This window comes from Corvus brachyrhynchos, unplaced genomic scaffold (assembly GCF_000691975.1).
Source record: "Corvus brachyrhynchos isolate BGI_N302 unplaced genomic scaffold, ASM69197v1 scaffold59, whole genome shotgun sequence".
Classification (NCBI taxonomy): domain Eukaryota; kingdom Metazoa; phylum Chordata; class Aves; order Passeriformes; family Corvidae; genus Corvus; species Corvus brachyrhynchos.
This window is the reverse complement of record NW_008246054.1, coordinates 6,373,938-6,400,837: the sequence shown is the minus strand read 5'-3', so window position 1 is coordinate 6,400,837 and position 26,900 is coordinate 6,373,938. Positions and strand designations below refer to the sequence as shown.

Below are 26,900 nucleotides of genomic sequence, written 5' to 3'. Positions count from 1 at the left end.
CCCCGCCAGCCCGGAGTCCCCGGGCTGCAGCTATTTAAAAGGAGAAGTGCAGCCTTAGAACTACCACCTCTTTCTCATCCATGTCCCTCCCAGTGCCCGCTCCCAACGCCCTTCTCTCCTGGATCCCTGCAGCATCCGTGACCCACGAGTGGAGCGACGGCCCGAGGGGGACGTGCCCGCGCTAGCCCGGGGAAGGATTATCTGCTGAATTTGGGGGGAACCCAGAAAACCCCGGCTGGTTCCGGGCCCCTCACCCCGGCCGCCTCTCCCGGGCTCCCGGCGCAGGAGACACCTTGAAGGGGAAGGAAGGAGAAAGGGGCTTTGGGGTTTGTCTGAGTTTTCTTTTTTCCTTTTTTTTTTTTAATTGCTTTTTTATTATTTTTTAAGACGTAGCAATTGCCGTAAGCTGCTGGGACAAATGAATGCCCACGGCCATGGGGCTGCGGGGAGATGCTGCACAGCCTCTCGCCTCGCTGCAGAGTAAGTGCCCAAGGCAGAGGTGCTGAGAGGGGGAGGGAGCAGGGCAGGGCCACCCAGGGGTGCACGGAGGAGGTGGGACGGCTCGGAGCGATGAGCTGCCCTCACCTGCCTGAGGGAATCTCATGGAGCTGAGGGATTTGCTGTGTCCTGCTGTGGACAAGAGGGACCTGCCGGTCGCCCTGGGGGGCGCACGGTTGGCTGGGTGGGGCTTTGGAAGAGGAGTGGAAAACAGGGATGAAGGTTTTATCCGCATGTGGAAGTTCCCTCTCCTGACAGAGCTGGCGAAGCAGACTTGGAATCCAACTTGTTCTGATGGGTCTTGCGTAGGAAAACTCATTCCCCTCTCCCTGTCCTCCGGATGCAGATTCCACCCCTTGGTGCTGGGAGGAGAGGGGCTCTGGAGATTCCACAGGGAAGCAGAGCAGGGCAAGGAGGGGAACAGGGGCATGGGGGGCTTTTCTCCTCCAAGCCTTAGTCCCATCCACAGGCTCCCAACTGCCTGCACCAAGCGCTGATCCCAAGGGAAAAGCCGTGTCAGGTACTCTATAAGGTGGCTCGAGGCCGGTTTGGGGCTCATGGCCCTGGACAGGTGAGTGCAGGGGGCTACAATTTCCGTCATCAGCCTCCCCAAAGAAGGGCCTGTGCTTCCCTCCTTGGAGCCTGGACAGGGTCTTCAATTCTTTCCCCGCAGCTCTTCTGGCCGAAAGAGTTTCTTTTTTTTTTTTTTTTTCTTTTTTTTCCCCCCAATTATTTATTTATTTTGTATTATTTCTCGTAAATGCTTCGCTATTACAGAGGAGGGCAGCAGAGAGAGGCAGTAAGGACATCCTTAAATAATTTTCATTTTTCAAAATCTGCCTTTTCCTCTTCTCTCTAAGTCCAGAGGAGAGATCCTTGGGGGGTGGGAGGCACATCTGCATTGCAAATAAAAATAATAATTACAACCACCAACCAACCAACCAACAACAAAAAAGTAACAGCTAAGAAAAAACACTTGAAATCAAGGACTTTGGAAATCAGAAATCACAGAAATTGCACTATTTATAAGGAGAGGAAAAAAAAGAGAGGCAAGAAATCCAGCGACCATGGGCCAGCCTGGCTTCCTAGAGTGTACTTTGTGTTCTCTCTTCTTTTTCCAAGGTAATTGCAGTCTGCCGAGAGGGAGTTAAATGGGATTAAAAGATCTGTGTAAGCAAAAGGACCCAGAAGAGAAGGAGGAAGGAGTGAGCCGTCCGGGCCAGGGGTGTCTGTGACACAGCTGAGCCCCTTAGCGAGGCAGAGAGCCGAGCTCCTGGAAAGGATGTACCCACAAACCGGCTTGTCCCCCGATTTCTGATGGATTGCTGCAAAAATTGCCCGAAAGAGACAATGCACTAAACGTGATGGAGCCGGAATCAGAGCCGGTCTCCAGACTCAGAGCTACAGCAGCAGGCAGGGGGTGAGTACAAACTCCGCTTCTCCCGGCGCTGGGGAAGGGCATCCCGGGCGGGCTGGGGGTGCCGGGGAGCCGCGAGATCCCGGGATTTGGGAACGGGGTGGGGGAAGACATTCCTCTGCCAGGGGATGATGTGAAAACTCCTGGTCTGGAGAGGAGCATGGGCTGGGAGCAGGGAGGCCACGCTGTGGAGCGGGAGAGGGAGAAATAGGGCTGCGGGGAGCGGGAGCGGGGGATCGGCGCCGGGACGGCCAGGAGGAGCCTCCCCCCCTTCTCCCCCCATGCACCAGGAAAGGGTGTCCCAGCTCCAGGAGCTGCTCCGGGAGGTGGGCGCCGGTGTAGCCCCCACGCAGATGTAGAACGGGCGATCCGCTGTCCCTCGCACCCCTCACCCTGCCCGGTTCCAGTCCCTCCTGGGAGCAGGGGGCTTCTGCTCCTCGCCCTGTCCCTCGGGGACACGGGTACCTGGGTCTGGCCGAGGTGCTGCGGGAGGTGGGAGAGCCCGGAGGGTTGAGGCACGGCGGAGGTGCGCGGTGGCAGCTCTTCATGTGCTCGGCACACACAAAATGCTGCTTCCTCTCCATCCGTGTGTATGAAAAAGATCCCGGCACACACCCTGCCCGTCCCCCTTCTCCCACAGCTGGGACCAACTTTTACTATTTGCATTGTTAAATGCGTTGTTGTTGTTGTTATTATTTTCCTGGGGACCCACAAAGGGTTAATCCCGCTGGCTGCGTTGTCGGATGTACTGATGATTTACCGACACTCCCTTGGAAGGGCTGGGATTCTTCTGCTTGGCAGTTTGAAAAAGTTGTGTACAGGATCCCCCTGCTCGGCTGGACTGGGCGATGGGGGAAAGAGGGGGAACGGGGCTCGGGGATTTGGGGGCAGCCCCCCTCCACCACCGGGGTCATCCTGTTTCCGCCCCTTTTCTAGAGCCGGGAGGTGGATGAATGTGCTGTTCCCTTTGGAAGCTCAGTCTGTGTGTGGAGTCACACAGAGAGCCCAGACCCCTTCCCAGGGGCTGCAGCTGCTCTCGTTGACAAGTTTTCTGCGTGTTTATATACTCACAAGGACCGAATCTCAGTGCTTTAGGGTTATTGCGGTGTGGGGTTTTTGTTTGTTTGGGGGTTTCTTTGCGTAGATGTGGCTGCTGCATGTCTGGAGATGCTGGTAACTGCAGCATCTCCCAGTTACACCTTTCTAGTGCTGGACATGGTCTGGGAGAACCACCTGGGACCGTGCAAGGGTGGCTAGCGTCAGAAAGGGAGAAGTCCGAATGGGAACAGACAGATAAAGGTTCCTTTGAAAGAGCAGGAGCAGCGTGTCACAGCAAGGGGACGGACTCCGGTGCTGGAGAGACACTTGGCATGAGGCACAGCCAGCCACTCACAGAGCACCAGCTGCTCGGCCTGGTGGAGGAGTTGGCCGTGATCACGCTACAGATGAGGACAGGGAGATCCCGCTCAGGTCCTAGATCCTGCTTGAGGACAAATCGGACCCGTGTGAGGACAGGTTTAGGAAGGAGGGACCCAGGAGAAGGCAGCGTGGCTTCTGGCCCGCCGGAGATCCGTGTCTGGTTCTGCGGCAGGGTGTCCCAGGCTATCACAGCACGGCTGCACAGGCTTTGAGCCTTGCAGTGCCATGGGAAATCTGGCTTTGGTCTGTCCTGGTGCCTCGGAACCGAGAGCCTTTTGTTCCAGGCTCTTCCCCGGCCTGTCTCCCTCCCATGTGCTGCTCCGATCCCTCCTCAGCAGAGGTCGCATGTTGCCCTTTGCATCATCTCCCAGAGGGCTTTTTGGTGCTAGGTTTTGATTTGCTTGGCAGAGCACTGTGCATCCCACCATCCCCACAGCTCGATGGTCCCATTGAGGCTGCTGGTCTTGGAGAGGGTGCTCTGAGCCCGGAGCTGGTGTGTGCCTGGGCTCACCAGGCCACTCTTGGGGTGGGTGAGGGCTGTGCTGCCTGAAGACAGCTCGTGATGGGAATGATCCGGTGCATTCCTCTGTGGCAATGGGGTCTCTCCTGTACCAGCACTCCTGCAGCATCTTCTGGAGTAGGGCTGGTGGTTGGGGAGCTGCTGGATGTACAGGAGACTTGCGGGTGGGAGTGATGGGAGGGCTGGCTCCCCAGGGAAGGAGCAGCAGTTGCAGAGTATGCTTGAAGACTTGAGCTGCCAAAGTTTGTAAAACCAGAAGAACACAAAGTTTTACAGGCTCTTCAAGGTTAATGTGCCCCTCTTGGTCATTTCTGCTGATGCATTTTTGGTGACCACAGGCTCCCCAAAACAAAGGGGAGGGTATGCATTCCACCACACATCCAGCACATGTCCAGACCATAGCACTGGGGCTGTTCCACTGTGGTTGTGCTGCTTTGGTGCATTCCAGCCCCAGTGCCACATGTTGCCCATGGAGGAGCCTCAATGCTCCTGGAGGCCTCTGATGGGTGACAGCCTGCTATCACAGCCCTGGGGTGTTGGCACAATGCTGCTCTGAGGCTACCTGGCCCATCTGTGCTGGATGAGAAATGGTACTACACATGGTACTACAGCATCCACATGTCACCATTAAGATGGGTCAGCCCCTGGGAAGGCCTAAAAGGGCTGGAGGGAAGGCATGGATCCTTTTTAAGAGGAAAAGAGGATTGCTTGCAAGCTGGGGAGGTGGTTTGGGGACAGATTATTGCACTGCTGGACAAATTCAGCAACAGAGTGGCAAATGATGTGTGTGCTGGGGGCTTGGGGTTAGAAAGGAGGAAATTGCGTCTGGAGATGTGTCCCAGGAGGGATAGACAGCATCACAGCCCAGGTCCAGTGTCCAGGTTCACCCTCTCCTGCTATTTCAATGTGTGTCTCCAAGCGTGTCCTTTATTAAAATAAAGCTCCAGCTTCATCCTCTTTCTGCAATGGGTTGAGGGGTTAGGATCTGCCCTGCTTAATATCTCTGTTCATGGAGACTCTGTTACTGACTGAAGGTTGCCCAGGTTTGTGGTGAGACTCTTGTTGGAAATCTCTGCCCGGCGACACAGAGTTTGTGGGGGTTTTTTCCCCTTCCCTTTCTTTGCCAATTCGTTGAGGGCTTAAGTGGAAATGATGGACGCTTACTGAAGTGCAAATGGGAATTCTACATGGCCCTGCCAAACCCCATTCACAAAATGAAGGAATGCAAAGGCATTTGTTGGAAGGACAAAAAAGGAGTTAGATGACAGATCACGCTTAGCACTTCTGTTTGTCAAGGGCTCCAGTTATTGGAGAACACAAGAGCCAGGGCCAGCACTGAGGAGTGTTGTCACTTCATACAGCAGCAAAGTCAATATCCCAGACAGGGATGGGGAGCGAAGAGGAGGCTGAGGAATGGGTTCCCAGGAAAGATCCCCTGCTGTGGAGAGCTGCTGGGAGCTGTCTGGGAGGGTGTTTGAGTCATATCTGTCTGGCATCTCTCAGATGAGGAAGCAGGTTGTCACCAGTAGGAGCTCAGTTCTGGGACAGCTTTGTGCAATGGATACACAGGCTCTAGTTCCAGTTAGGAGGACAAGGACCAGTGGTTTGGAACCCTTCAGCCCTCTGTCTGCAGATGCCAGCACAAACCCCTGAGAGGACAAGGTGTGACGTGTCTGCAGGAGGTCACCCTGGCCATGCTGGTGCTTCATCCCCACCTTCTGTGCACTGCAGGTCAGGATGGCCCTCCTGGAGAAGTCCTAAGAGGAGCTATAGGTGCCAGATGAGCAAATATGGGACCTTTATGGATGCAACTCTCCTGCCATGGGCAGGGACACCTTCCATTAGACCAGCTTGATCTAAGCCCCACCTAACCTGGCCTTGAACACTTCCAGGAATAGGGATTTCATTCTTCCTTACTTAATATGGACATTTTCTTGGTCACTCTGTTTTCTTAGTATTTTTAAATGACCTTAAGAATGGATTTATATGGGTCATATCTGTTTGTGTGCTCAATACTTTCCCTTAGAAATGTAGATGCTGAATGGGGATTAAAAACTAATAGTATTTCGGTTGTTTCAGAAATTCTGCCCTTATCATGCTGGGGTTTGCAGCAGCGCTTGTGTACAAAATCTTTGCCTGGAGGTGTAAGTCAGTATGTCGTTTATACTGCAGGAGAGGTCCAGCAAAGGACTGAGCAGGGTCAGTAAGGAGACATCTACATAGCTGTGTGTTTCCATTGCTCTTGCCAGAAACTGAGGGGGAGTGGAGAAATACCATCGTTTCCAGAAGCTCCACAAAGGATGTTATTGGTACAAAATAAGATTTCTACCCGAAAAAGCTGGGATGGAATTGATGCACGGTACAATTTAAAGCCTCAGTTTATAGGTTGTGATTTGCTTCCTGTTGTCTGTCAAAACTTGCTTGGGAGTCTTATAAAATACCACCTCCACTCATGTGCAAAAGATCTTAAGCCACACATGCATTTTCTCCTTTTTAAGATACACTGTCTGATCTACGGCTAGAAATGCAGATTTGCTTTTCTTGAAAAGCAGTTTTCAGCCTCCAGCTGGCTTTGTGGTCTTTTGAACAGGAAAAAAGTACACCTGAATGGAGAAAAGTGGTGGGGAATTGTTTTTCCACCTTGCAGTAATGTTTGCAATTTCAAAGCCATTTCCCCACTGTAAATGAGGGAGAAAGCAAAATAAAAAGGTAAATGCTGCTGTGGGCCCTTGAAACATTTCCTTTAGCTTCAACCCATCATCTAAGCAAACAAGATGTCAAAATCATTTGGACTTCTTATTTTAAGGCAGGGCAAACCTTTTAATTAAAAAAAGCTGAAATTGTTCCAAACCAATTCCAGAAATAGTGGGGAATTAGCTGATCACAATTATTTTACAGGTTGCCTCAGCTTTGTCAAATTGGCACTTTTTGGAGGATAATTTGTGACCAAGTTTACCCTGAAGGCTGTTGTGTTACTGTTGTCCTTAATTCAGCGTAGGGCTTTCTTCCAGCATTTGTCTGTTTAGAAGGGAATAATAAGGGTGTTTGTGCTTCTCTGTCCCTCTCAGTTGTACTTTACCTTGGACTTCTGGCACTGGTCAGTTCCCGTGGACTGATCCCCAGGAGTTTGCCAAAAGTAGGGAAGTAAAATTAAGCTGTAGTCAGTAACTTCAGTTTGCTGTAAAGAGAGTTTGTGTCTGCACTGGAAAACTTTTCACTCATGTGAGCTTACATCATGTGTGCTATGGGGCACCTCTACACTCAGTGACTGCAGCAGTGGTTTGGGTTGGAAGGGACCTTAAAAGTTCATCTCATTCTACCCCCTGCCATGGGCAGAGACACCTTCCACTAAACCAGGTTGCTCCAAGCCCTGTCCAGCCTGGCCTTGGATGCTTGCAGTGATGGGGCAGCCACAGCTTCTCTGGGCAAGCTGTGCCTGGGCCTCACCATCCTCACAGGGAAGAATTTCTTCATAGTATTGGTTCTAAATCTGCCCACCTTCAGTTTAAAGCCTTCCTCTTCGCCCTGTTCCTCCATGCCCTTGTCCAAAGTCCCTCTCCATCTCTTGGAGCCCCTTTAGGCACTGGAAGTTGCTCTCAGTCCTCTCTTGAGCATTCTCTTCTCCAGGCTGAACAAGACCAGGATCCTCGTTGTGGTATTTGTAGACCCTGTGAATAAAAGAAATAAACGCCTTTAGTGGTACCTCTTGATAGAATCTCAGTGGAAGTCACTGCTCATGAGAAGAAGCTGAGAAAAAGGCAAGGTGGGTTTGATAGCTCTACATAAGGAGAAAAATCTTCTTTACTCTTGCTGCTCAAGCTGCTTATGCAGCTCTGTCACTGCTGAGCTGTAAGGGAAAAAGAGCCTGCATTAAAAACCCTGGGATAATTAACAGCCCCATCACTCACACGGCTGCCATTTGGAAGCTGCTTTTGCTTTTTCCATTAAGTTGGTAAATTTTGCCAAAGTGTTTTTCTTCAGTGTTTTGGCACCCGGCCCTGCTCTCAGCTCTGATGGTGTTGGCTGTGAGAGGGGTCCAGGAGCAGGGCTGGGGCCAGCTGGATCCCGCACTGTGCATTCGTCTCCTTTATAGCCTGTGAGTGTCACTGGAATGAAATTACGTGCTGGATTTTCCCCCAAGACTTATTCTCCTCATTGTGTCAATCAACAGGGAGTTTGGTTTGTGAAGGCACCCCTCAAAAAAACCAAAAGTGGACTTCAGTTCAGTGTGTTGTGAGCAGCAGTGGTTGTACAAATCTGATCCTCACCAGACCACAGGTTCTTAATGCTTGGGACTGCTGCTGGTGACCCCCTTCCCTGTCTTCCTGTGCTCTCATCAGGCAGTCGAGCCCAGCTGGTGATACCCAGTCAGGTCTTTGCTCCATGCACACATGGAATTGCATCCACATCTTAAAACTCTGTTGGAGGTGAGCACAGAAATTCGGGTTGTCTTGTGGATTGTAGCCTCTCTCATGCAGAAAAAATTACTGCAGAGGTGGCCATGAAGAATCATCCTATTCTGCTTCCCTTCCTCCGCTCCCTGAAGGTACTGGGACAGCAGCTCTCCTTGGACTTGGCAGTGTCTTCAGCCTGACAGTTGTGTCTCAAGGGATGAAGTTGTCAGAAAAGAATCAAGGCTCCCCAGCTGGAGATCTCTGGAGCATGGTGAGGGTTTCCTGGTTAGGATATGGCTATTTGTAGGACATGACGAAAGAACACCAGGATTGGGCTATTCCCGCCTGTTCTTTCATAAACTAAAGCAGTCCCAGAGCTCCTGAAATGTGCAGACCAGTGTCAGGGTGATGGAAACAGTAAAGGAGGACATGGATTGCTTCAGCTCACTTGTTTCCCAGTTGATGTGGGACTGCTCCAGTATTTTATCCCTTCAAGCCTTAAAATATTAGCTAATAGCTGGATTCCTTGGATGGATTTTTACATTCAGGGCCAGGTTTCCCCACTGATGTAAATCACTGTGGCTTCATTTTAGCTGTGGGAAAGGGTCTCCTGCACAAGTGAGGATTGGCCCAGTGTAATACATCGTCTCAGAGGATGCTTTCTTGGGCTAAAGCTGAGGCTTGATGGCAGGAGAAGAGTGGTCTCTAACCCTGTTTGATATATGATTTGTGTGTCAGATTGTGAGAAATGAGCAAGCTGCACTTTGGTGTGGCTTTGCACAGCCCGGTGTTCACACTGACTGGGCTGAAGTGGCGAACAACCTGTGGATATCCCACACTGCTGTCTCCTGGCTGAGGACTTTCTGTAGTTTACATTTCTGCCTGTTCCTCCAGCAGTCTCTGCTGATGAAGCTGTTAAATATCCTCTCTAGAAGATGAGGGAATTCAATCTTCCACTGACAACTTTAAGTGAGCCTAACCAAGGACTTTCCCATGTTTGTTAGTTGGCTACAAACCAAGGAGGCAGATGGGGGAAAAGGAGGGCTTTAGCTGCCTTTCTGGTACAAGTTTTTTTTCCCCTGAGCTGCTGTTTTCAATGGCACTTGAAGGCTTAAAGCTGAGCTAATGGAGAGGTTTGTCAAATTCCCTCTCAGGCATGAAAGGGTCTAAGGCAGGGTTGGAAGTCTGTGGATCTCCCACTTTATAACCTTTCCTGCCATACCAGGCCTGTGGGAAGGTCCTCAGTGGCTCAGCACAGGGTGCTGAGTGGTTAGAAGCTGCCCCCATCTTTGCATCTGGGTGTAAAATGAGAAGTAGATCCATATAGTAGATCCATTGCATGTTTAGGATATTGTTAAGCAGTAAAGCATTAGGACTCAGGATTTGTTTGCTGAGGTGACAGGGCACTGTGTGTCAGCCCATTTCCTACCCATGTCCCCACAGCCCTGCACGTGTACTCCTGGCAGGGCTTTCGGTCTCCCAGCTTTGAATGATTTCTCCGTCCTCTTGCATTTCTAGGTGGGGTGAGTGCCAAAGAGCAGCAGTAGCAAAGGCACTGATGACTCAGCAGTGATGACCCTGCCTCTCAAAACACTGGGCTGGTCCTGGTTCAAGGTTCCTAATACCATTGGGAAGCCTTTCTACTAAGTTCAGTGGGCTTTAGATGACTTTAAAGCAGACAAATAAGGTCTCAGCCTAAGTCTACTTCCTGGAGTCATGCTGACACTGTCACTGCCTTGGCTAGACTTGGGATCAAGGAGAAGACCTTTAACAGTGGAATTGGTTTTGTTACTACTATTGTAGAAACTCATTATTTTTTTTCTTCTCTTCCAATTTTAGGGGATTCTGCTTTTTCTGGACTATATTGTGTTTTACCTGGTTCCTGGGATTCACACAGGGAAATTCTGAAGGTAAGTGACACTTTTTTTTTTTTTTTCCCCTTCTCTCCTCTTTCAACAAAAGTAAAAGCCAAGTGCTTTGGTACCAGTGTAGGATTATAACTTAACAATGTCTGAGCCCAGTGCACAGTTAGATGCATTTGTTGCTGACCATTGCAGTATGGACGATATAGATGGTGCAGTTAAGGCTGGCAAAAGAACCAGGTTTTCTACAGGTGATTACATGCCCCACAGAATTTTCAGAGTCTCATGGAACTGGTGCAAATGAAGCACTTTGTGTCTAAAATGTCACTGGCATCTACTTGCACTTGCCAGGACTGAACTGCTTTTAGAAAGTGCCCCTTGAGACTGGTGCTTTATGGAATTAAGTGCCTCTGGCAGACAGATATTTCCTTGACTTTGGTGCACCCCAGGCATGCCCCTGCCAGCATGGGGGATGTTATGCATATAGAAATTATGTGAGTTCTAAAGGTAAAAGCAAATTTAAGGGAGGAAAATCCCACAGGGTTGGTTGATAATAGAATGGCTATATCTGGTTCAATCCCTGTGCTGTAAGGGAATATTCTATAGAGAAGTGACACCTTCACCCTGTCCTTACACCCCTTCTCCAGGCATCACCTCCCTGGTGGTGCCAGGGACAGGACTAGGCTGGGGTACAATAATCAATGACCCTACAAGAGGAGATAAAAATCTTCAAAGTCAACAAAAGCACAAAAAAAATATTCATCTTTTACAGCTGATAGCAGGCGCTGAGCATCTGTGCAGTATCTGTTTGTAAAGGAGCCTTCTCCTCTTAAAATAGCAACACCTTTCCTACATGAATGCTTTACATGGGTATTTGCTGGAAGTGAACAGCTTCCCCTGCCGTCAGCAGACAACACTAAGTGGACTAGCAGGCTCCAGGGCTCTCCCCTCAGTCTCCAAAACATGAAGGAAAAATAGAAATTTGGTCAACACTCAGATGTCAGCCAGCCCATGGAGCACTTTTTACAGGGGGGGAATAGATCCCTGCCATCAGCAATTTTGAAAAATGTAATATTTTCCAAATTCTGCCTCCATGCAAAGGAGGTGAACATCTGGCTGAATTACTTAGTCAAGCAGTTTTCAGAGCAAGTTTTATGTCAGCTCGTAAAGAGGCAGAACAAATATTGTGTCTTGGCATCTCCCTTTTCAAGTGGATTATAATATGCTGTTTAGATTCACCTCTATCCATCATTTTACTCCTGTGATAATTATGGGATGGTGCCATGTCTTTTGTTACCATCAATCTAAAGCAAACTCTTTAATTTCACTCTTATTGTGTTTACCTTGGTGTAGTCAATAATTCCTCTCTGAGATACTGTCTCTGTGATAAAAGAATTTTTAAAAACTTGCCTGGTTTTCACACAATGAGAGAGAGGATTTCCTTCTGGGCACCAGAAAATAAAACCTTCCAAGGAAGTGAAGGCTGTATGTAAACATTGGTGAGTTGAGGCTGTGTTATGTAGTCAATAATTCCTCTCTGAGATACTGTCTCTGTGATAAAAGAATTTTTAAAAACTTGCCTGGTTTTCACACAATGAGAGAGAGGATCTCCTTCTGGGCACCAGAAAATAAAACCTTCCAAGGAAGTGAAGGCTGTATGTAAACATTGGTGACTTGAGGCTGTGTTATCACCCAGGATTTTCAAACATGAGAGTCAGAAGTAGTAAGAATTTGATCATAGGTCAGTGTGAGGATGAAAATAAGCCAATGCTGTGGGCTTTTGAAAACACTGTGGCTGTTACTCTAAGGATTAGAAGTCTTCCTGTACACTGGAAAATCAGGGAACACAGAGGATGATCTTTCCATAAGTGTTACAAATCCAAAAGATTTGTGAGGTGAGTTCATTTGCTGTGCACTGACTAACTTTTGGAAATGCTGCACTTACTCAACACAGTTTTATCTGTGGGTATCACACCTTGGCTGCTGGAATCTGGGAAAGCTGCATGTTATTTCTCTCCTGTCTTTTGGCTTCTTTCTCTTATACAGCTTTTTGTGTGGAGAAAGGGAGAGGGAAAGAAAGAGATGGAAAGGAGAACAATAAAATATTTTTTCCCCTTTTTCAGAGATGATCATGTGGTTGTTCAAGAATCTCTGTGTATCTCACTTCAGGCACAGAGTCTGATAGAACAGTTTTTCCCAGTTGCTCAAATGTTGCTAACAGGAATGTTGTTACTAGCTTTGAGGCACCTGGGATCAGGGAGATGTATGTGAATGCTCTTTTCAAATAATGTGTTTTGATGGAAAAATCCGCAGAGGAAAAAATTTGAAGGGGAAAAAATCCTCTGCTAAACTTGGAGCTGCTTCAAGAAGTCAGAATTACCTTGTGTTTTACGTTAGTTGATGACATCCCATATCCCAGGAGATGTGCCCCAGCAGCCCGGGACAGCTGGATGGGCCGGAGAGGCAGATGGGCTGGGTGCACAGGAGTGCTGAGCTCTGTGCCTGGACCTAGTGCTGGAAAGTCCACATACGTGTCCTGCATGAGGACTCTTTAATCAGATTTTGCATAGGCATCCAGAGTTTGGCTCCACCTTAGCGGGTTTTGAGGGAGAGGAGTGTTTGGGTTGTGCTTTTTTCCTTAAGCACTCCTGGATGCCGTTGCTAACGAGGCACTTGTATTGGGATTGCAAACAGCAGTGGCATCCTCTGAGCAGGGAAACGTCCTTAGGTCCTTGCAGAGCAGCTACCAAATAAATAACTTCTGGAGTGTGCAGCATCTCCAGCAGAGACAACCCCTGTCTGTCTCTGAGAGAGAACCTAAAAATACATGTAGAAATTGGAAGCTGGAGTCTAGCTCCTCACTTAAGTGGTAAATTTATTTCCTTAGGGATAAATCCTGATGCCTTTGAAGTCTGTGGCAAGGGTCCCACTTCACTTAAGCCAGGCTTTGGCCTTTGCTGTTTCATAGGCTCTGGAGATTATCCAGAAAGAAGACACTGCCATGATTCCTCTGTTCAGTAAAGAGAGGGGAAGGCTGAGAGACAGTCCTGTTGGACAATATGGAATAAAAGCAGTGGGGGACCAAGGATTTCGGAGTATGGGAGAAATACTGTCATTAACACTTGAACATGCTGTGCAGTAAATTACCCCTCTGCACAGAGTGGGAACATTTCCATCCTTTTCTCCATCTGACGCACCTTCTCCAGGGTAGTGTCTGCTAGAAAATGAGTCAAGCTGCTTTAAAAAAGGAAGGTGGGAATAAAGCTAAACTCAGGCCAAGTAAATATTGATTGACTCGTTCTTACGCGCAAAAATGGCCAAAGTTTTTGCCAAAGTCAAGGAACAGAGGTTTTCTCATCATTCTCCTCCCTTCCTGGCCAGCAACATTACAGGTCTCAGACTGCTTGAGTCTACAGCCCTTCTGGCCAACACCAACGGGCTCTGTAAGTGCCTGTCCTCCAAATACTGTGTTCTGTGCTGAACGTTTAATAGTTAAGGGTGAAAGCAGCTGAATACCAAGGCACCTTTAGAAAATTAGCTCATTTTTTTTTTTCTTTGGAGAACTGTTGATTTACTTTTAATCTAGGAAAGTTGCAATCCCATGGTGTTAACTATGATTGGCACCACCACCTTTCTGAGTGTTAAAATCTTGCCTTGCAACATCAGCATTTGGGTTGTACAGCCCCGACTGGCTTCCCCTAAGAACACTGGAACAGGAGCATTGTTTGGTCCAGAAGTAATGGGGATTGCATTTGGGCAGGAAGAGGGAAGGAAGTGCAGTTATCCTAGCTCACTGTCAACAGTGATAATGTCATGGGAATCATGATCACCTTCATAGGATCATTTGGGTTGGAAAACCCTTACAAATGATCAAATCCAGCCATTAACCCAGGACTGCCAAGCCCACCACTAAACCATTAGATGTCCCCCAGTGCCACATCTAATGTTTTTTGAGTACTTCATGGATAGTGACTCCACCACTTCCCTGGGCAGCTTGTTCCAATGCTTTACAAGCCTTTTGGTGAAGAAGCCTTTCCTACTCTTCATTCTAACACCCCCTTCCCCCCACTCCCAGCACAACTTGAGGTCATTTCCTCTCATCCTGTTGCTTGTTACTTGGGAGCAGAACCTGACCCCCACCTGACTACATCCTCCTGTCAGGGAGTTGTAGAGAGTGAGAAGTTCTCCCCTGAGCCTCCTTTTTCTCCAGGCTGAGCTCCTTTAGCTGCTCAACATAAGACCTTTTTCAGGTCTGGGCACATTTACTTTTGCACCTTCACTCCTGTAGACCTCAGCATCTTCTCCAGTTAAGTACTTCAGCTGAGGTTGCTGCCAGCTGGCCCCAGTTTGTGTTGCTGTTGCCTGCTAATCTGAGCTGTGAATGGCTTCTGATAGACCTCGGGGACAGACAGGAGGGGATTCTGCTCATCTGTCCATTGCAGGTTCCTGCTGGAGTTGGTGGAGAAAAGTCCTCTGGGCATCAATCTCTCTCCTCCTGTCTTGAACAAGGCACCTGGCTCCTAGGTGACATTATACAGGAGGCTAATCTTACCTCCACTACTCAGTGGCTGCCATAACCAATTTCTGAGCTCTTCACAAACCAAGTCTGGTTCCAGCCTATTAAAATAATTTAATGCTGTAAGATGATCTTCTGGGAAAAAAAGTACTGCTGTTGAGAACCTTGAGCAGTTCACTGAAATCTGGGTGCAATTCTTTCACACTGCGAGGCACCTTCGCTTCCCTAAACTTTCCAAAGATTGAAAGCTGCTCCTTGCTAGCTTGAAGAGAGACAGATACAAAGCTTTTGCTCCCTTTGGAAGTTTTGTTACTTGCCCTCTGGGGATATAAAATTTTGCAATCCCAGCTCAATCTGTTGTTCAAATTCCTTTCCAGCTATGTGGTCAGTACTCAGAATTAAATCCCAGGAAGTGGACTAGTGGTGCCTAGTGGGAAATTTCCTTTTAGTGAGCTCAGTTCCCTCCAGAACATCTGAGCTGGTCCCTGGTGGGACAGGAAAACTCACCAGATGTACCATGGAGCTGACGCATTTTGGCAATTGCTGGTAATCATGTTGAGCATGCCCTTGCTCCTCACGTGATGCGAGAAGAGCTGGGAGTTCTCCATGCTGGTTATTTGAATATATATGTGAGAGGGTGGGATTATATATGTGAGTTTCCTGTATCCTGTTGCCTTTATGCATGGATTGGTTTGACCTCCCTCCACACCCATTCAGCCCTTGGGTTGCCCAGCACCTCACATAATCTTTGTGCTTCCCTTTCAGATGTGGATGTTCTTCAAAGACTGGGCCTGTCAGGGAAAAGGCCATCAAGTGGATGGTCCTCCTCACGTACAGTTCCTCAAGGAGTCATTCCTTTCAAATCAGGGGTCATCTTCACTCAGCGAGCACGTGTCGAAGCACCGCTCAGCACCCTCCTCCCTGCAGGCTCCAGCTCTGACCTGCTGCTGGTGCTGAGCCTCTGCTCCCACCGCATCAACAATGCTTTTCTCTTTGCTGTCAAGAGCAAAAAGAAAAAACTGCAGCTAGGGGTCCAGTTTGTGCCTGGGCAGATCATCGTGTATGTGGGCCACAAGCGCTCTGTATATTTTGATTACAATGTCCACGATGGCCAGTGGCACAATATGGCCATCAACATTCGTGGCCAGACAGTCACTTTATTTACTTCTTGTGGGAAGCACAGAGTACATGCGGATTTGCATTTTAAAAAGGACGAGGCATTGGATCCACATGGATCTTTCCTCTTTGGGAAGATAAGCCAGCACTCCGTGCAGTTTGAAGGAGCCATCTGCCAGTTTGATATTTATCCTTCTGCCAAGGCAGCTCATCATTACTGTAAATACCTGAAAAAACAGTGCAGGCAAGCAGATACCTACCGGCCCAACTTGCCCCCACTCATCCCCCTCCTGCCCAGGGATCCCAGTGCCTCCCCCAGTACCCCACAGCCTACGGAGCCCTCTCTGCAGGGTCTGAAAAACCTGACCACTGCTGCCCCAAACTTGGAGTTTGGCAGGGTCACTGCACCCCTCAAGATGAGGGGTGCAGGTGCAACAACCGTCACATTGCTGTCAACCCCACCGTCACTGCTGAGACTGACTACCAAAGCCACCAAGATCACAGTGGCCCCACCTGTTCTGTCAAGTGCCAAATCACAGGTACCCACCCGCTCGCTCTCTTGGGGCATGGGGACGACCCTCAGGGTGTCTCGGCCCACTCCTAGCACGCCCAGGGAGAAAACTCCCCTTCCCACTGCCAAGAGGGTCCCACCAACAAGCCAGAGCCTGGTCACAGCCAGCAGGAAGGAATCCAAGCAAGAGACCAAAAAGAAGATCAACCAAAAGCCAACCATCGAGCCCCCTGAAGCCCCCAGTACTGTAAAGCCAATGAGGAGGGTGACTGATAACACAACGAGCAACGTCCACCTTGTTACCCTAAAGCAAACCCTGCAGAACTCAAGCCGTGGGCCCATTCCAAAGAAGCATATGCCGTCCCCCACCAGGAGAGTGGATCCCAGTATCATCCCTCTGGTGTACACCAAACCACACCTGGGGTCTGCCTGGCCTGGTTCCAGAGCCAGGGCACAGGCCTTCAACCTCACAACCCCGGCTGCCATGGATGGCTATCAAATCTTTGACCCCTTGGGACCCACTCCATTTCCATTTTTACTGGGATATCCAGGAGTGAAAGGAGAGAGAGGACCTCAGGTATGTTCAGGCTCTTCATGTTAGCTATTCCCAGTCACAGCTCAGCTCAAGGGCTGGCAGACCACAACCTCCAAGGGTTTCTATGAAGCTTATCCAAGTGTGGCAGCCAAGCACCACTGCATTCCTGATCGTCACGATTTTAGCATAAATCTCACTTTGAACCTGAGTGTTCAGTGACAGTGGATGCCATTAAACATTTGTGGTTAAAGTTGCTGCTTAATGTTAGATTTAGAAAAAGAAAGGGGGGAAAAAAAGAGAAATCCCACTTTCTTTTCCTTTCAATTACTAGCTAAAGTGTTAATGGCCGGGTTGGGGCTATCTTCCACCCCCTGGTTTATCTCTGGTCATCTTCCATAGAAAACCCAGATGCCTTAAGAACATGCCTCAAGTTAGCTATTTCTTGACACTAGTTATTAGTTTGGTTTGTATCTGATACTCACAGATCCAGAAAAGTGCCCTGCTTCAGCAAATGCAAGTGCAGAGATGGCTTCAGGATTTATTTTTTTTAAACAAACTCTCATCTATTTTTATGGTATAATTTTTGCTTGGGTGTTTAGTTCTGTTTTTTATTTCTCATAGCCTGCACTTAAAACATGCAAAAAGTTTCCTTTATAAATTTAACTACTGCATTCCACATAAAATAACCCATTTCAGGTTGTATATCTTGGCCACTGTAAAAGCATACACACGTTTTGTAATGCTAAAAGCACTCAGGCCCCACTAATTATCTGCTGGCTGTTCTTTTTTTTTTTTTTTTCAGATTTGAGAATGCAAACATGATCTTTAAACTGGCCAACTTTTAGGGGGATTTGGTGTTCCAGCCCAAACTGTCAATAGGACAGAGGGGTTGTGCATGTAAAAGAAGTTTCTCCCAGACAGAGCCTTTGGTTGCCAAGATCCAGCCTAGAGTGAATTTTTACAGCGGACTTCTTAAAATAGTGAAAGAAGTGTTTACAATGGAAATATTGAGGCTGGCATAAGGAATGACCAGCACTTTTCTCCACAGAGCTACTCCTTGGTGCAAGTAACACCTAAAGTGGAATGGTTGGTCTCCCCAAGTCCTCAATGGGAACTTAGTTTGTTTTTCCTCCTGTCCCATCTCGAAGCTGGGTGGTGATTTCTCTCCCTGTACTTTGGGTATAGAGTCACCCAGGGTGGTGTTTTGTTCCCAGGTTCCTGCCCCTGGGAGAGGTGAAGGTGCTGCCTGGGCAGGGGTTGAGTGTGGGCTACAGGCGCCCAACCCTGATGGAGTCTTGGTTGGTGCTTGGAGAAGTTTTGATAAATCCATGAGTAGATAGAACAAGCTCCAGCAATCTGGTCTTTGGGCAGGCTTCTGTGTTTTGTGGAGAGTCATTTCAGGCACATTTCCAAGAGAAGAAATTCAGCAGTTGTGCATTTCCCTTAAAACATCACTTAGCTGTAAGGGTGAATCTGGGTGGCTGCTCCAAGCCCATCAAAATCCTGACCTCTGCCACTTTCTTGCTCTTCAAGTGTCATGAGGGTGACCAAGCTCTAAGCCCCTGCAATGTAAAGAGCTTATTACAGAACTGGAGTGGAAAATCCTTCTCAGGCTTGTGAATCATAACAAAGAAATGGATTCAGGCTGTGGAAGGCTGAGGGAAGAGATGGCAGGATTTTTCCATTCTGTCTGAGAACAACTGGAGTCCTGAATTGAGGGAAAGGAGAACTTTCTGAGGCTCTGTCTGGCCTCATTCTCTTTGACTGCTGGAAACAAACTGCTTGGGGAGGGAAAGGTTATGTCTTGGCTGGAGCTGGCTGCCACATGATGCTCGATAGCTCCTGTGACTCACTTGGAGATCTCTGTACCATGCTTCCTTGGATGTCTCTGACGTGGGAAGGGGAAGAGGAGAAAAGATCGGAATGGGGATGACATGTTGAGAAATTAATGCAGTACTTCCATGGCCAGATGAGCGTGTTTCAGAACAAGTGCTGATAAATGTTCTGGGCTTGAGCAATTACCTGGTGCTACCCTTGTGCTGCAGGGCAGGCATTTCTGATGAGGTCAGTGATATGCCAGCCTGGCACTTGGCCTGGCCAGGGCAGGTTGGGGGCTGGAAATGTCATCCACTGTCCGGCACACAGAGGGAAGGATAAGGTGATTAATTAGTTTTCCCAGTTGTTGCCTGATACAAGGTCTCTTCAAGAAGATTGTCACCCTGGGCAGGGAGGTGTGTGGGTGGGGAACTGCCTTCTGCCTGTTCAGCAAGGACCGGGGCCACCTTGGCTGTGATTTCTGGGCAGACTGGCAGGCACAGAACCATCCACCTAGAGAGAAAGGACTATTGTTCATCCTGATCATCTCAACGTCAGAATGGAAATGGCAGCCCTGGTGTGAGGCAGTGATGACTCAGGATCTGTGGTGTCTGCAGTTGTGGCTTTGTAAATTCTACTAAAACAACCAATGGAATAATCTTAGTGGTGCAGAAAGGCCCCATCCAACAGTAGAAGAAAGGTTTGATGGTTAGAGGAGTGGGAGCAAAGGACTGAAAGGATTTATTTCGGAATAAAATTCAGCGCCGTCCATGTATTAATCTGTCCTGAAGGACTACCTGGGTGCTGTGCAAAAGGAAGTGGAGACACTGCATTCCACATGCAACTCATGGCAGAGCATTAATTCTTCAGGAATGCTGGATTTGCTGAGCAGCTAGAGGAGGGAGTGCAATATGTTCTTAAAAAAGAAAAACTTCTTGGGAACCATTAATAACCACAAGCATTTGGGATCTCAGCTCTTTGGTTTTTCTGGAGGGGAGAAACAACAAAAGGAACACCCAGACATCATACGAGGTCAGTAACACAGCACTGACTCAGCAGCTGGCAAAGGTCCCTCTGAATCATCCCCACTGCCCAAAGCACCTCCAGCCAGCCTTGCTCCAGAGCTCCAGGCCCTGCAGCATGACCCCAGCACATGGCTGGAAGTAGCCTAAAACCACCCCCCCAAAAGAAAAATGCATACTGAAAAATAGTATCTGTTGTGAGCATGTCAAACTCTTGAACTAGGGCTGTGGTGTGATGAATATTTGAATCTTCCAGTGGATGGGATGTCATCTGCTTGTCTAGACCAGCAGCAGATTTGGCAGGGAGATTTGGAGGGGCTACTGTAGCCTCTCCCCTGCCCACCAGCACCACCTGCCAGGTACAGCTGTGGCAAACCCCTTGCCCTGGCGTGACTGGGTCTAGCACAGTGTACCCCAAGTGAGACCTTTCTCCTCCCATATAAAGCTGCAATTCCATAGCTTTTTGATCCCTACAGACAAGCCTGTATTGACTCTTGATGAGTCTGAGGGTTATTTTTAGAGCAAGAAAACCACCCCTTATGCTGAATGTGCAGAGAAGCAGGCTGAGTTCACTGAGAGGCTGCGGAAGCACTAAGTAACATAAGAGGAACAGGGAGTGTGTTTCAAGGACATCCCGAATATCCAGTCAGAGGACAGGGGGGCTAGCAGCCCTCAGTTCCATCTGCATGTCCAGGGCCAGAAGCCCCCAGTTTTTTTTTCTTTCCCTGTCTCCCTCTCTGCGAGGCACATGTGTTTCCGAGCGCGTCCCCAGTCTAGACTGCTCCAGCTGCCATCCTCCGCACGAGCAGTTTGTCTTGGAGCCCAGCTCCTTCCCTAAAGAAGCAATCCCAGCCAATTCAATCAGTGGGCAGGGAAGAGAGGTGACTGGAAACGCCGATAAAATAGATGAAGTGCCTGTTTCCAGTCCTCCTCGCACCAGAAAAGGCTGTTTGAGCTGCCAGTTCGTGATAAATTAAGGAACACACAGTGTGTTTGAATATCTATTAATGAATGAGTCACATTAATAATAAAAAAAAAAGGGAGACTGCATGCTTTGTATGATGCATGGGAAAAGTTTTATCCTTGCTCACACAGTTGGATCAAACTTTTTTGGTGATTTAACCGGAAAGATCCCTGAAGGGAAAACTTGCAGGCAAATGACCGAGCATCAGAAAGGTCTATTTGTGTAAAATAAAGGTAATTTCAAAGAGAGATAGTTGATTGTGTGTTTGAGATAAATGTGCTGCAAAGGATCTAGGATTGTACAAATATATGCAAGTATTTTTATAAATCTTTAAAAATAGAAAGTGAGTTGTAGAGTAGGTGATCCCTCTATTCCTTCCCAGCCTTTCAGGCTGCATTCCAAGGTCTGGGATTGCTCCAGTGTCTGAAGTACCCCCTGCAGAGCTTGTTCCTGAAATGTCCTCATAGAAAAGTTGCTTTCATCAAGCTGGAACACTCCTATTTTGTTGTGTATTGTGCTGCTACTCTGGGAGGATCCCAGTTGTGGAAAAGGACCTTTGTGTGATAGGTGTTGCACAGACCCAGAACAACATCTGTGCCTAGTGCGGAAATCGTGTTACAAGGCTGGCTCTCCACCAGCAGCTCAGCTCCTGCCAAAATTATGAGGACTTTTTGTTTTTAGACTGGTTGAAACCCAGACGTGTCCAAATTTTAATATGATAAGCCTGCCTTGGAGAAGAAAGTAACCAAAGTGTTGGGAGTTCCCCCCCGCCCCCCTGAAATTCTAGCTTTGTTTTAGGCAGTTCTTAGAGCCATGAAGTGCCTGGCAATGACGGGGAGGTGAGGAGGGGTTGGCAGGCTGTTGAAGATGAGGGTTTTTTTCTCCTCCTCTTCTCCTAAGCAGGGAATTTTGAATTCCAGTGCTGTCCCTGTAGCTGCTCAGTCCTTCCTTGCTGGTGCTTCCCAGGCTAAAGGGTAGATTTGTGCCAGTGGCCTTTTTTCCTGTAGGAATATTTCTTCTTGGAAGAAAACAGTTCAGGTCCTTTATCTGCAGGGGTAATGTCACTCACTGCTCAGAACCTGGTGGTAATGTGGGGAGACGCTTTCGATGTGGTTTCTGAACTCCCTTTTAAGTTGGCTTTTACCACAGGCACTAGCACCTGAGAAAGAAGAACGTTCTCTCTCCTCAGTCCTAGCAGTGTTTTGCACTTCTAAAACACACTTTTCTGGGACACAGGAGAACTGTGCCACTAGTGTCTGGGCAGAAATACATTAGGAAGACCCTAAAGTATGTCCATCTGTCAGTGTGCACTGGAATATGAGCTTAATAGTTTCCTGGAAACTTTCAGCTCTTTGCTGCCAGGCTGAGTACTCACCCTGGGGGAAACAATTACAGGAATCCTTTGCTATCTGACCAAGTTGATTCAGGAGTCGTTTCCCAATTTTCAGCACCAATTCCTGTACTCAGTATGCTTTCATTCAAGCCTTCCGCAGCAGGTTTGCCCTCGCTGAGTTTGGAGTGCAGAGGGCACCTTGCTCCCTGAAGCACTGCTGTGGCCAGAGGAAGCAGTGCGAGGGGGATCACAGTGTGGGAGAGACAGAGGTATAAATTAGCAGCAAGAGGAAATGATGAGATTTCCCTTGTCCTTGGAGTCCGATGTATTTCTCTTTTAGACAACTTAGTTTAATTTTCCATTTGCAATTTGAAGCTCAGAGGGCTAAGATAAAAAAACAGTCCCTTTTGCACCAGAAAGTTTCCCAGCAGCAGCTTAGAATAAATCCTGTAATTATTTGGTGGGATAGGTCGTTGTTCCTAATGCTACCGTGGGAAACTGAGAAGGGTTAAACTTTATTGTGGCTGCCATGAGCTGCTTCAGGAACTGTTCAGGCTGGTTAACAGCTCAGCTGTTTGGCTTGAGAAGAGAGAGAGCATCTGCTGCTGCTGAGTTTCTCCTTGATCTCTGATCTTGCTTTGTGTGACAACAGGGTGTGTGTTCTCTGCCATCAGTTTGCAGAAGGAGCAGGCAAGGAGCCAGAGAGACAAGAGCTGCAGTGCCAGGAGCAGTAGCTCACCACAGGAGGCCTCAGCTTTGCTGATCCCTGCGATGGGAGGGTAGGGCCGGAGCACTGATATCCTCATCCCACTGCCAGGAGCAGGAAATCTTCCTGCCCCTTGGAGCACTCACTCCTTGTGCTCCTGATGAAATTCCCCAGGCTACAGTGGAGAGGTCCCCGCAGGCTCGGTGTGATCTGAGTTGGGCGTGAGGGTGGAGGTGTCTCTGGTGCAGGCAGGGGCTGTGTAGGCATCACCCCCAAGCAGGCTCTTGGCACCTTGTTGATAGACATCTCCTGCTCTCCCTGTGGAGCCCTATGCCTGAAGTGGGACTTCATCCATCATTTGTAAGTAGCTGGGCCCTGATCCAGGCCCATTCTCCTCTGGCTGACTCTCCGGATGCACATTTTCCTTGAGTGTATTTCAGCTTTGCTCTCCCCAGGCAAAGCCAGTTGTGGGATGTGGGGCTCTTGTCCGAGAGCTTGAGCCTCTTGTCTGAGAACAGGGGCTGGGTGATACGGAGGCAGAGGCAAAACAAGTCACTAGGAAGGCACAGTCCACATCCCATCCAACCCAGCTACCAAGGAACTGAGAAATGTGAGAAGTACAAAGTGGCCTCACAGTGTGTCACTCCTCACCACTACCTGTGTCCATCCACTGCCCCAGTCCTCTTCCACCTTGACTGGCTTCAAATTTATAAGTGGTCACACTCCTACCTTCTGCAGTTACTGTAGTGGCTGGCACCTTTTAGCCAGTCATCCCACAGTCACCTTTATCCCTCTTACTCTTCAAGAAAGGAAAAAATAAGTCTGAAGGGATGCCAAATCAAAGCAAAGTGGCAGGGACTCCTGAACTGTGCACTGCTCTGTGCTTTTCCAGCTAGAAGCCTTTCTCTCAACTCCATATTCCCACTCCAGTGCCAGTATTAACTCTCTCCTTATTTTTGTTTTAGCTTCAGTCTGTTCTGAGTGGCCCACGTTTTTGGAGAAGGTTTTTGCTCAAGTGGCCAAGTACAATTGCAGCTGCTGTTAGCAGGAAGGTGGAAAAGGTCACCTCAATTCTGGTACATGGGGAATGCCATGCATCTGCTCTTTTACTTCTTCTAAGGGTGTAAATGGGGATGGGTTTTGATGGAGGAGAGGTTAAGGACTTGGATTAATCTCTGGTAAATTTTATTAAAACTGTTGCTGCCTGAGTTGCACTGGACTCGTGCACTGATAGTTATCATCCCAACTAGGGCAGGGGGATATTTTTAATAAAAGGTGGGATTCTGGAGCACAATTATACATGAAGCTTAAAAAACCCCTACAATTACATGTCTATTTGCACAGCTGTATAATTGCATTATGCACGGGGCCCTGAGCTGGCACAGTGACAGGTTAAAACACTGGGATATTGCTAAAATGAGGGTCAGCTGTATCAATGGGGGTTGTTAATACAAAGACCAGTAATACTGTGTTAGCCAGCAATAAGCAACTGGCAGAGGGGTCAGATGAAGTGTCCCAGGCTATAGAGACTGGACATCTCCAGGGCAGGCAGGGCTGGGCAGCAGCAATGAGTCATATGGTGACAGAAGTCCATCCCTGTGTGTCTCAGTGAGCAGTATTAGCTGTTCTGTGCTCTGTAGGCTCTTTTAAAACAAGCCTTTTCTTGTTATCTTTACTACCGCTAGAACTATCTACAGGGATAAAAAGTTATGATTTATTTGTTGTGCTGATAAATTGATAGCACAGGGGACATTGGGCTTTGATTATGCCTTCCCTGATTTTTTTTTTACTGTGCTGAGTTTAGCTCTTAAAATAGATCACGTTTGTACAAGCTTAATGTGCTGTTTACATGTGGGAAGGTTGGTAATATCACTGGAGTATTTATCCATCGGTTACCTGTATGGTTCAGGCAAGTTTTCTCTTTCCAAAATCTTTTCCTGGACATGAGATTCAGGGTAGGGATCTCCTGGGTCAATTTTTTTTTCTTACTGAATCATGCCCTTGATGACTCCTGGGAACTGCACTCTAGAGATCATGAGCTTTTTTGCTCCTGCTCAGGGGTAGTACCAACCTGAGCAGCTCTGAGCAGCAGGGCCAGCCTGGCAGTGGGCTTTGCTCAGGGAGGAGATCCCACAGGGATGAGCCAGTGGGAAGGGAAAAAGGCCAGAATGTGGCCATGGGGCTCATCCTGCACCTGCTCTATGCACTGCACCCTCATCCCTGTGGAATGTTGTTCCTGGGACCTGCTCTCCCACCTGCCACGTAGTCAGAGAGCTCAGGCTGCCTTCCAAACATCCTTCAGTCAGCTGCTCTGGATGTCTCTCCCTGCTGAATGCAATGGAAACCTGTCTTTTGTAGCAAGTTACCAGAATATAAATCCTCTGGGAGACGCTTTAATTAGCAGTTATTCTTGTCAGACGTGTTTGGCTTGGGGGAAAAGAAGTTCTGAGGAGTTACTAGGAGTTGCAGATGGCCCTCTAGAAATCTGAATTCTCCAGCCCATTGAAAAAAAAGAATAAATAGATGAATAAATTCAAAGGAGTTCAAACCTCATTGGTTAAGTATTTTTTCCTAACCTGTTTCAGATCAGTGCACAGCTGGGCTCCTGATATCTCCACTTTGTTCCTACCCTCTTCCAAGAGCCCCCACTACTCTGATGCGTATAACTCGACCTTCCCTTTGCTATAGAACCGTATTTAAGAATTTCCAACGTTGACACCAATTTTATTATGTTTTATATCCTGCTGCTCTAAAATATGAAGTGCTGGGGTTATGATTATGTTGTAACTCATATAAGAACCTACAATACCAAGAGCTGCACGTGTCCAGCTGATACAGATTAGAACACACAATGTGCTTCCCTTGCCAAGGTGCTAACACATAGCAGGAAAATCCAAAGCTGGGAGACAGTTGTGTTACCCCTGTGATACAGCACAGGTCCAGGAGAGGGGAAGCATGAGACACAGCTGTGATCCTGGGAATGCAGGCTGCAGCAGAAAGATGGGGATGCTCTGTCTCTATGGAAATATGTGCTCCTGCAGATGTTTTTGTACGTGGCTTTTTATCCCTTTATAGTAATAGCACAAACTGAAGGGAAATTTTGGCTGTGATGCTGTAATTGACCCTTCTCCCCAGGTCTTCTCCAACTGATTGTGTTATGGGTCTCTGTGAAGCACTGTCAGGAGCACCATACTGTTACAGAACCATCACTAATACCTATTTTTGTTCTTCTAGGGCCCACCAGGTCTGCCGGGCTTACCAGGACCCCCTGGCAAGAGAGGTTCTCGAGTAAGTGCTTTAAAAACTTCCAACCATTTGTATTTTAATCTGCCTGTCCTGTTGTTCCAAGGGCTGTTGTAGTTCCTGTGGCTGAGTAATGATTGCTTCAGGCCCCTCTCTGTTGAGATCTGGTCTCCTTCTCTCTCATTCCCTGTTGGAGGTTTTCAGGAGGCCACACTGGTGATTTGCAGCTTCCTTAAGCTAAGGTTTGGCATCAGCAAAGGCTGGGGACAGATGTTTCCAAATGGCTGTCAGAAGAATGAGGTCTGTCTGTCTCATTTTGTTTCTAGTATCTGTTCCTTCTTGCAAACCCAGTGCTGAATATTAGCTTTGGCTGCTTTTTGTACTCCCCTTCACTCTCCCCAGCTTCACAAATTGTTTAGTTCAAGGTGCTTCATTAGTGGGACCATGGTCCAGGACCAAGGACTCAAACACACAGAGATATGAGGTATTTTGTTCCCCAGACTGAGACCCACTCTCTGACTCCTTTTCAATCTCTAAAGCAGAATGGCTTATCTGTTCAGGAATTCGCAATGGCTCTTGCAGAATTTCTTCCTTCCCGAATGAAATTCTGATGCAGATCTTTGAACATGGAGTGCTATGCTGAGGAAACATCTGGAGCTGAGTGCTGCAGCTAGCTGCAAGGAAAGCCTTCCGCGCTGGCCTAACTCTCCCAGGGCTGGGCAGAGTGCCTGACCTGGATACGGTGAAGTGCTGGCACTGTTCTCCTGCTAGTACGGTGCAGCTTTCCTGGAAGCACACTGTTGTCCCACAGGGTACAGCCATGGAGCCCCTTTCCTGAGCACTGGACTGGTGTGGGTTGGGAATCCAAAGGTGTGAGTGTCTGAGGCTGGAAAAAGGGGATATCTGGATCCATGATCCAGGCAGCATCCTGGCCTGGCAGCAAAGGGAGATTTCCTCACACATACTTGGCTAAAACTCAACCCCGTGTAATGTCTTTAAAGAACAAGCTAGAGGCTGAGAGCTGGGAGG

The 26,900-nt window shown here is 48.2% G+C and overlaps 1 protein-coding gene and 1 long non-coding RNA gene across 9 annotated transcripts in view; one reads left to right on the top strand and one right to left on the bottom strand.

Annotated features, from left to right (window-relative positions):
- COL27A1 (collagen type XXVII alpha 1 chain) overlaps positions 1–26,900 on the top strand; it is a 151,792-nt gene that overhangs the window by 2,195 nt on the left and 122,697 nt on the right. For 4 of the 8 annotated variants that reach the window (XM_017745605.1, XM_017745604.1, XM_017745607.1 and 1 more), the window contains exons 1-4: positions 1,392–1,918; positions 10,088–10,158; positions 15,392–16,830; positions 25,863–25,916. In XM_017745605.1, the coding sequence (XP_017601094.1) occupies positions 1,863–1,918; positions 10,088–10,158; positions 15,392–16,830; positions 25,863–25,916 (1,620 nt within the window). In that variant the 5' untranslated portion in view covers positions 1,392–1,862. Of the gene's footprint in view, positions 1–16; positions 327–398; positions 481–986; positions 1,070–1,391; positions 1,919–10,087; positions 10,159–15,391; positions 16,831–25,862; positions 25,917–26,900 lie in introns of those variants that run through there. The other 4 variants (XM_017745603.1, XM_008642274.2, XM_017745602.1 and 1 more) reach the window with 4 other exon arrangements.
- On the bottom strand, positions 351–2,752 carry LOC108449480. Its single transcript, XR_001865634.1, has 2 exons — positions 2,381–2,752; positions 351–1,394 (listed from the first exon to the last, which is right to left on the bottom strand). It is a non-coding gene; the product is annotated as an uncharacterized LOC108449480 (long non-coding RNA).